The 9,401-nt window shown below is 34.0% G+C and overlaps 3 protein-coding genes across 6 annotated transcripts in view; 2 read left to right on the plus strand and 1 right to left on the minus strand.

Moving 5' to 3' along the window:
* Nucleotides 1-6: 6 nt before the first annotated feature.
* LOC108693748 (FAS-associated factor 2-A) lies at nucleotides 7-3,458 on the minus strand. The gene is made up of 8 exons (XM_018202865.1): nucleotides 3,194-3,458; nucleotides 3,025-3,105; nucleotides 2,290-2,515; nucleotides 1,834-2,020; nucleotides 1,415-1,588; nucleotides 1,224-1,319; nucleotides 794-1,106; nucleotides 7-292 (listed from the first exon to the last, which is right to left on the minus strand). The coding sequence occupies exons 1-8, from the start codon at nucleotides 3,254-3,256 to the stop codon at nucleotides 128-130; spliced, it is 1,305 nt and encodes a 434-aa protein (XP_018058354.1). The 5' UTR covers nucleotides 3,257-3,458; the 3' UTR covers nucleotides 7-127.
* A 138-nt stretch (nucleotides 3,459-3,596) lies between these two features.
* On the plus strand, nucleotides 3,597-6,094 carry LOC108693747 (protein Red). Of its 2 annotated transcripts, none has more exons than XM_018202864.1 (3): nucleotides 3,597-3,625; nucleotides 4,055-4,561; nucleotides 4,855-6,094. In XM_018202864.1, the coding sequence occupies exons 2-3, from the start codon at nucleotides 4,073-4,075 to the stop codon at nucleotides 5,944-5,946; spliced, it is 1,581 nt and encodes a 526-aa protein (XP_018058353.1). In that variant the 5' UTR covers nucleotides 3,597-3,625; nucleotides 4,055-4,072; the 3' UTR covers nucleotides 5,947-6,094. The 2 variants fall into 2 exon arrangements, with proteins under 2 accessions (XP_018058353.1, XP_018058352.1); XM_018202863.1 differs by lacking the exon at nucleotides 3,597-3,625 and adding an exon at nucleotides 3,806-3,959.
* Nucleotides 6,095-6,907: 813 nt separating this feature from the next.
* Nucleotides 6,908-9,401, plus strand: part of LOC108693639 (cytosolic 10-formyltetrahydrofolate dehydrogenase) — a 7,115-nt gene continuing 4,621 nt past the window's right edge. Inside the window, exons 1-3 of one of the 3 annotated variants that reach the window (XM_018202678.1) lie at nucleotides 6,908-6,961; nucleotides 7,959-8,129; nucleotides 9,187-9,328. In XM_018202678.1, coding sequence (XP_018058167.1) covers nucleotides 8,079-8,129; nucleotides 9,187-9,328 — 193 coding nt within the window. In that variant the 5' untranslated portion in view covers nucleotides 6,908-6,961; nucleotides 7,959-8,078. Of the gene's footprint in view, nucleotides 6,962-7,526; nucleotides 7,590-7,958; nucleotides 8,130-8,834; nucleotides 8,879-9,186; nucleotides 9,329-9,401 lie in introns of those variants that run through there. The other 2 variants (XM_018202679.1, XM_018202680.1) reach the window with 2 other exon arrangements.

The raw sequence follows: 9,401 nt of genomic DNA on the forward strand, positions 1-9,401 counted from the left end.
GTGTGTTTGCATCTTATGCTGCATGAGCTTGTATCCCTTGACAAGTGTCTTTCATGACAGTATCATTTTTCTTGTGGAATGATACCAGAACTTGAAGAATGTCATATCGAAATATTGATGATCGCAATTAGTCGTCTAGATCGTTAACGTGAAGAACCTCTCTGTGGGTTAAACCGGCATCCGATAGAGTCGAAATATCTCTGCAAGGATAGAGGACTCTTCTCGGATAGCTCGTTGTTATCTCGAAACTCGCTGGAGAATCTGGTTGGCTGAATATCCAGTGATAAACATCCTGAAAAAAAAAAAAAAAAAATCTTATTTTCATTATATATCATTGTTTTTGCTGAGTCAATAAATGGTACATAATTGAATGTGTACAAGTGCGTTGAAAAATTTTTGAAAATTTTTTATAATAAATTCTAATTAAGAATATTTTTTTATTTTTATTTATTTATATTTATATTTATTTTTATGATTAATGCACGCACGCACGCACGCACACACAAATAAGCGAAAAAGATATTCATCATATTTGGTCAAAGGGATTTAATATTTTGTGAACTTTACAATTTTCACATAAGCAAATGCAAGTTGATTATTTGTCGATCCCGAAACACAGCCCTGAAGTTGGAATACTTAAATTTACTTGAACTGAAAATTGTAAAATTTACACAAAAATATTGTTGGGTACCAGTGCTTTGATCGAATAAGACTTTCATTTATTTGTGTTGAACATTTTTAGGTTGATTTTCACTTACTACTGTTTATATTTATAATTGTTCATACTAATTACCTTGACTGTATCAGTCATAAGAAATCTTCTTTTCATTGTTCTCTCTCCAAGTTTAATTTGAAGATGACATGCATGGGGATTAGATGGTTCCGGTTCGAGGGGCACTTTGCCAATAGTACGTTCTTTCTCGAGACGTATACGTTGAATTTCCAATTCCTGAGCATCCAATTCTTCCTTTTCTCGGGCCTCTTGCTCCTCGCGTGCCTTTCGTTCCTCCTCTCTTCTGCGATCCTTCTCTTGATCCGCGCGTAACGATTCCTCGTAAGCGCGATCCTGTTGTTGTCGAAGCGATTGTGCCGCGCTACGTTCTGCCCTAAAATAAAACACATACATCAGCAGATGTTCAAAAGATAACTTAATTAATGTTATCTATTTTTTTTCTCTTGCAAAGATTAAAATATTTACAAATTTTATGAAAAATTTTAATTACCTTTCCCGACGTGCTTGGATAAGATTGATTTCATTACGTTCTATGATAGTTTGCAATCGCGACATTAAATCAGAAGAAGATGGCGCGCCTTCCAATCTATAAGAAAAAAAAATAAATTTATCAATTAAATTGTAAATACTGAAGAGTTGTACAAACATTTGTTTCAAAGTATGCAGATTAGTCTTACGTACCGACCGACTATTGTCATTCTATTGTCCTTTAATACAATAAGCGCTAGGAAAGGATATGAACCCGATTTGAGCGCTTCCACGACTTTATAGCCCTCTCCAGATTTTACGTTACATGCCCAGAACAAAGTATGTATGTTTATATATCTTATTACTTCAGGATCGGACAATGTATTCCTGAAAAAAAAAAAAAAAATGCATTTCTTGTGTAGGATTCATATCATCATATGACATCCGACATACAACATCCAATAGCCAGAATAGAATTTGTTTCTTGGAGACAAATTGAAGTTATAACTAGAATTCTTTTATTGGACATGATATCGTCAGATGTGCGCAGTATTAATTCATCTTTATTGTGTATTTTGTATATATATCTAAATTATTGTATATATATCTATCTATTAGAATCTTAAGATTACCTGCACCATTGGTCGACCTCCTGCGCTTCATCTTTATGCAGATATACCAAGAGAAATCTTAATTCTTGTTTCGCATCCGAAAGAGCTTGACTGTAGGAGCCCTGGTAAAATACTGGGTGAATATTACCATAACGCTCCTCGTAAGATCTAATAAAGTTGACTACATCTTCCACTGGATCAGAGGACACTTAAAAGATATTATTTATTGCTTCAATTAGCGCATCAATCATAGATCTATATGTATGTGATTAGGATAACAATTAGCAAAATTAATTTAAATCAATTTGCAGTCAGTAAATTATCTTAAAAGATTTTAATTAAATCTTGCATATACATGCACTATATAATGTAAATTGAAAAATTTGCTTTTACAAATTTTCTATATAAATGTCTTTCTTGATTCTTAAGAAATTAACTTATGATATGAGAGAGAGAATGTTATTGTACACTACTTACCAGGTCTAACATTTCTTTTAAATATTGCAAAAAGTAACTGCAGGATACTGCTCACTAGATTATAACACATGGAAAAAATATAGGATAAGAGACCACCACCTCCACCAGAGCTTCCAGGATAACTAAAATAAATTCTTGAACTACTGTCATCTACGACTTGGGGTGGGCGGGCACGTGAATCCTGTGCATACATAGATGGTCTGCCTTCATACAAATTTAATTGCTCCTACAACATAGAGAAACATTTTAAATCATACAAATTAGAGCTTCATACTTTGCATGTATATGGAGTTCACATAAGATATTTATTGGTAACATAGAAAATTATTAATAGTAAATAAGTATGCTGCACTGTTGCAACAAAATGTAATTTTGTCCTCAGTTAATCATATCGGATAATATTCAATATTTTATGGAAGTTAGAAATCTTAAAATGTTAAGCTATACTTCAAGACTTTACTACAATGAGGAGAGTAACTCAAGAGTCAATTTTTATAATTGATTATTTCAAGACCATCTTAAGCAATATTTTCTGATATCACAAGTAAATCATAGAACTATATATATTATTAAAGAGAAAAAAAAAAAGAAAAAGAATACTCAAGAATAAATTCTATTACTTATGTATGAATATCCAGGAGTTAAATCTTTTACTAATTGTCAGAATAAAATTTTGGAATGCAGTCTAGCAAGAATAAATTAAGAGATATATTATAAAAGAGAAATATAATGTACTTGAACCGCCACTTCCAAATTCCAATTGTGCCTCTGCAAAACGTCTCTGCATATCGAGAGATCTTCGATGCCGGTGAGATCCTGTGGATAATTATGTGACATCATTCACGATATCGCATAGGAATAATGCGCGTGATTTTAATAAGATAAGAAATGAGCAAGATTGTACCTGAAACTGCAGTACTTTTTCGGTTTGATCGCCGCTGAGCTCCCCCAAGGCGAGGTCTGCCATTGCGACGTTTTCTGTCCAACAAATCGAGGGAACGAGATGTTTGAAAAAATCCGGTTGTCGTGAACGCGTAGTTACATCGAACTCATCAGCTGATGTAAGGATCGCATACACGACGCAGGTTATAACGCGAGGTCGTAACCATTTGGATACGCGAGTGTCTCCGGCGGGAGTTAACCTCCAGCGTTGTTCAAGTTCAGCGGCGATGTCCCTCGAGACGTCACGACGCGATTTGCTTCATTTCTCCGCTGCATACACGATGTTTTCCGACGTCATGGCTCTCCACGGTAAAATTTACAACTTCAAGATCGTCCTCATGCACAGTCATGCACAGTGCGACTCGGGAAAAGGCGACGTCGACAATAACCAACGGTTGGTATGATATCTCTCGTCCTCTCGGAATCGTCGGGTTTCGTGATTAGCGGATCTTGTTTTCCGAAATTCCCTAAATGTCGTAGGTTGACAGGAGACGGAATTCCACATGTTACTAGGAACATTTGCTTACTGCAAAAGAATTCTACATTGATATCCCTGCATTCGGAACTTTGAGTTTCCATCATAAGATAGCTTTAAATAAACTAACCTATAAAGTGTACCGATCCTTGACGTAGATATATGTAAATGTAAAAATACAAATTTGTTTGACGTTTTGAATATTGTGCAGAGATTGTTATTTTGTGTTTTACAATTTTCAACAACACTAAAGGTAAATGTTTCACTCTTATGAAAAAGTTTGAGTATTTTAAATCATGGTGTTTTTTCCTATAATTTTAATGATTCTAATTTTGCTTCTGATACCAGGAAAAACAGTCAGCCAAGATGCCTGAAACGGAAGAAGAGGTGGGTATGTCCGTTCGCTTGACAAACGATGATTTTCGAAAGCTCCTGATGACTCCAAGGGCGTCAGTACCCTCAGCTACTCCAGCCTCCGTGCCAGGTACAGTAAGGGATGCGAGTGCAAAAACTGCCCAAACGCCCCAAGTTAGCGGAGGCAGTCGGGCCGAGTTGCGAAGGAAGAAGAAGAGCTTCTATGCAAAATTAAAAAAGCAGGAGGAGGATAAGATGGCTGAGCTCGCTGAGAAATATAGAGATCGTGCGAGAGAGCGCAGGGATGGTACCAATCAAGATTACCAGGCAGAAGATCCTATGAACAATGCTAGTGCTTATCGAGCTGTTGCACCTGACCTGAAATCTGGCATGGATGCTGCAGAGCGCAGGAGACAGATGATTCAACAGTCTAAATTCTTGGGTGGTGACATGGAGCACACTCACTTGGTCAAAGGCTTGGATTACGCTCTTCTGCAGAAGGTATAATGCCTTCAGGATTTTATTACCTCTTTTATTGCTTTATCAAAGTTTTAAAAAAAATTGACTGCAAAAAATTTATATATCGAATCAATTTATTTATCAGTTATTTAAAATAAAATCATTAAAAAGTTTGAGTATATAAGATTGGAATCTGTATACTTTGTGTGATAGTATGTATACCAATCTTAAATTTTATTTTAACTCACATTCATTGTATATTCTTAAATAATATAATAATATAATCCTATATTATTATATTAAATAATATAATAATATAATGCTACATTTTATAGGTACGCAGTGAAATTGAAGCAAAAGAACATGAGCAAGAGCAGGAGTTAGAGAAACTAGTGAAGCCAAAGGAGAAGTCAAAGAAAGAACCACTTCCGGAGAAGAAAGATGACGAGATGCAATTCAAGACCAAGATCGGTCGGAATGTATACAAGACAATCATGACCATGAAATCCAAGCAAATTGAAAGGAATGAACTCTTTACGCCAGGTCGCATGGCATATGTGATCGAGTTAGATGATGAAAATGCCGACGTCGACATACCGACGACGCTTATCAGAAGCAAGGCAGACGTGCCTACGATCGACAATACACCAACTCTCACGACCAATGATATTGTAATAAATAAATTGGCTCAGATACTATCGTACTTGCGCCAGGGAAGCCGTCACAGCAAGAAAGGCAAAAAACTGAAGGATGGACGCGGTCGTGGCGATGAACTGAACGAACTCGACATCCAGTCACGTCAGCCCGTTACTGATGAGAGTATTTATGGCGACATTGGTGATTATGTGCCGACGATGATAAGCAAAAAGGATGGGCAGCTGCGCGAGAAAAAGAAGAGCTCATACTTTGACAAGCCCGAATCGAATCTGGATACTGATGACAAGGCAAACGCGCCTCAGTTGCCGAACGCGTTACAGCCGAACGCGATTGCCGCTGCAGTCGCTGCAGCAGACAGCAATGCGCCGAAAAAGGGTGCATTGCTGAACAAACTCGCGGCCGAACCAGAAGGATACGCTGAGTGTTATCCAGGTTTAGACGAGATGCAAGACGCTATCGATGATTCAGACGATGAAGTGGATTATACGAAGATGGATCTAGGTAATAAAAAGGGCCCGATAGGTCGCTGGGACTTTGATACGCCCGAGGAATACAGCGAATATATGAACAACAAAGAGGCGCTGCCTAAGGCAGCTTTTCAGTACGGCGTGAAAATGGCTGATGGTAGACGCACCAGGAAGTACAATAAAGAGAAGAATGAGAAGGCAGAACTCGATCGCGAATGGCAAAAGATCCAGAACATTATGAACAAGAGGAAACCGACAACGGCGATCGAGGGTGCATCTGAATTCAAAGTACCACGATATTGAGCGTTCTGTTCGACTAGCGAATCTGTATTTTCGGTTTATCGCAAATCGAAAGTCTCAAGAATCTAAAACTGTTATCTTAAATTGTTATGTATAAGATATGAAGAAAAATCGTTTTATTATCAGAAGCGATTTTTTTTGGTTTGTATAAATACAATAAAATTTTTCGCGAATTTTTTAATTATCTCCTTTCGCGACAAATTTTTCAACACACAATACACACACACACACACACGTACGGACGCGCGCGCACACACAATATGAATAAATTATTATTCAAATAAATACACTATATAATAAATTTATTCTTATAAAGCTATATGCTGATAAATTCATGATATACAGTTTATCAAATAAGTTATTAGTATAGTTAATATTAATGAAGCAGTCAACAAGAACCAACTTGAATAACAAAATTGTATATGTTGTATCATATGTTGTAGACATTTAATCTAGTTTTACATTAATCTATACAATAATTTGTCTTACGAACTAGTTTTCTAAGTGTTAAGTATATGCATACATATTTATATGCCCGAATGTAGTATATAATATAAAAATATATAATACCTATACATATATAATTAATAATTTTCATATGCATTAATTATTTTATTTTCTAATTATTAAATCCTTAAAGTTATCTTGTTACTGTCTTCACTTTAATTAAGAAATTTAAAAATAACGTAAACATCATTAACGAGTACAAATTTTTATGAATGCAAAGAAGATGTGTCTGTTTATCCGAAAAAATTTATTTGGCTTATTTTAAAAAAAAATGCAATTTTTTTCGGTATGCATATTATAGTTTAAACAGTCCTTTATGGAATGAGAACGTTAAATGATGAATTATGTAATGGGGTTACAACGTGATAACTGATCGTTTTCGTGGAATTACGAATTATGGATGCGTGAAATAGATAATATTAAATACTTTACGTTTACATGTCTTGTGATAAAGATCGTATAATCTCATTGAACAGAGTGATCCGAAACCGGTTAGCGGCAGTTCGAAAATGTTAGTATAAATGCAAACGAATTTATCGACGAGACTTTTTGCTTCTTTGTGAACTAATGATCTCAAAACCGGCGAATCTTTCCTTTTAACTGGAACAAGCCGGTTTGCACTTACATCAGTTCGTATCTTACGATTAGAAAGTCATTGGCATTATAGAAAAAAAAATCTCCGATCAATTCTGATTCGATGTTATATTTGACGTAAATAAATTTAAATCATTATCAGTATTTGATAAGAAATGACTGTTGCAAATAATTTGCAATTTAGTTTTGCAAATTCATTCTAGAGTGAGATCAATTTAGAAACGAGGGAGAAAATAAGATTTCATATTTTTCTAGTCAATCGATTATTTCTTATTGAATATTTTATAATATTATTAATAAAATAAAAAGAAAATTCGGATGTTATTAAACGTACTTTTTGTTTCTTATTTTTCGCAATTCATATTATTTAATAATAAATACTATTATCAAAAATATTTTATGATAGAATAGTGTTGTCCGATTTATAACAAATAAATACTGAATTCTTGATATATCTCATTCTGCTACAGAGAAGAAAAAGTTGCTGTTTCAAAAAAATATTAATTGATTCAGCTAAATGTAGCGGTCTACGGACTGTCAAGAAGGTATTTGTTAATTCAAATAAATAACATGTTTTAAATTACAAAATTTTGTTAATCTAAATATATAAATATTTGAACTTTATTTAAATAATCATTACGAACTAAACGCATTTAGTCAAGTTAATAACTTTTTTTCTCAGTGTAATTAAAAACTACTGAATTTGTTAATAGTCTGGTACTATGAGAAAAAATGTTTAAACATAAGCTTGGTCGCATGGCTTTGGCCATGGATAGTTTACTGAATTATGACATAGAGATAATGGAAGTCTCTCGAGGAAAGTAAATAGTTCGAATCTTGACCTCCGTTTAAATGATATTGATATCGTTCACGTATATATATATATGTAACTGCTTTTACCCGGGTGTTCACAGTTTGCGCAAGGAAATTGACTGCGATCGAGTTGCACTCGAAGTGCAATCAGTGAGAAAAGTGAAGGCGCAACGTGGACATATCCCGCGATACACTCGCGATACACCTACATTCTGCAACTGATGCTGGCCCTCAGGAATCTCGTTCGGCGGCGCAACCTCGTCTTGAATATCGTAAGTTCAATAAATCCTGTTCCATCGAAATTCAAGAGAGAGAAAAAATTTGACTCCATGAAGCATACATGAGAGATACGAATTTCTCTTTTGCATTATTTTTATTGCATTATTATTAGAACAAAATACTTCTTATAATACGTGAAATATCATGGCGATCGTATTGTGATGAATATAAAATGTAACATATAACGTATGTCATATAAAGAATGCGATATCAGGTAATATACATAGATTATATTAGGGCAATGTCATAATACAATCTTATCGACGTAAATTAAATTATCACTGTTACAGTGTTCTTTTTCTAAATCACCAATCCTATAAGCGCATATTATTTAATATTTTAAGCGTATTCTTAGAATATTAAATGTATATAATGCTTAAAATATTAAATAATATTATGCGTCTATAAGAAAGTAACAGTAACATTGTAGTCACATGTAAATTTATAATTCTATCCTTTTACCGTAATAAGATTTAGATATTTTTATTGGTTTAATTTTAATAATTGACTTCTGCATGATCGATATTTCCTGTTAATATTAATTTACATTTTATGATGAATTTACTATACTAATTAATATGATATCACTCACGTTTTTTTTTTATGTGGCAATGGTGTCGTGGATGCGCGATTAATTATATTAATAGGGGCTTCACGGTGATATTCTGTAAATAAGCTTCGTAAATATATATTTACAGCCTGTATAAACTGCTACTGAACAGAGAGACTAAATCCTGGATAGGTATGTAGATTGAACATTATTTAATTAATACATTTACTAATGAAATATCTAAAACGTTCAATATTAACGTATTTACTGTTAAAGATATCTGACAAAAAGCTAATTTTTTGTGTAACGTATAATAGAAATATAAATCGATGAACTGTTTAACAGATTGATGTAATAAATTATTTTAACGATGACATTACTTACAATTATCGTATTTATCTCACTTAAGAGTTTGATTTAATTTTCGAAGAAAATTTTGGGGAGAAAGTACATAGAGATTAATAAAAATTTTTCACAAATGATAATATTGAAAATCGCAGTCGACGATGGCGCAACTCAAGGTGGCTATTATCGGACAAAGTCCATTCGCGGCGGAAGTCTACAAACTTTTACGACAGAATGGACATCAAGTGACTGGAGTGTTTACGATTCCGGATAAGGGAAACCGCGAGGATCCTTTAGGTATTAGAGCTTAAAATTATTATATATTAATCGTATTACGAATCTTCTCGATTTATATATTTATATATATATA

Source organism: Atta colombica, unplaced genomic scaffold (genome assembly GCF_001594045.1).
Source record: "Atta colombica isolate Treedump-2 unplaced genomic scaffold, Acol1.0 scaffold96, whole genome shotgun sequence".
NCBI lineage: Eukaryota > Metazoa > Arthropoda > Insecta > Hymenoptera > Formicidae > Atta > Atta colombica.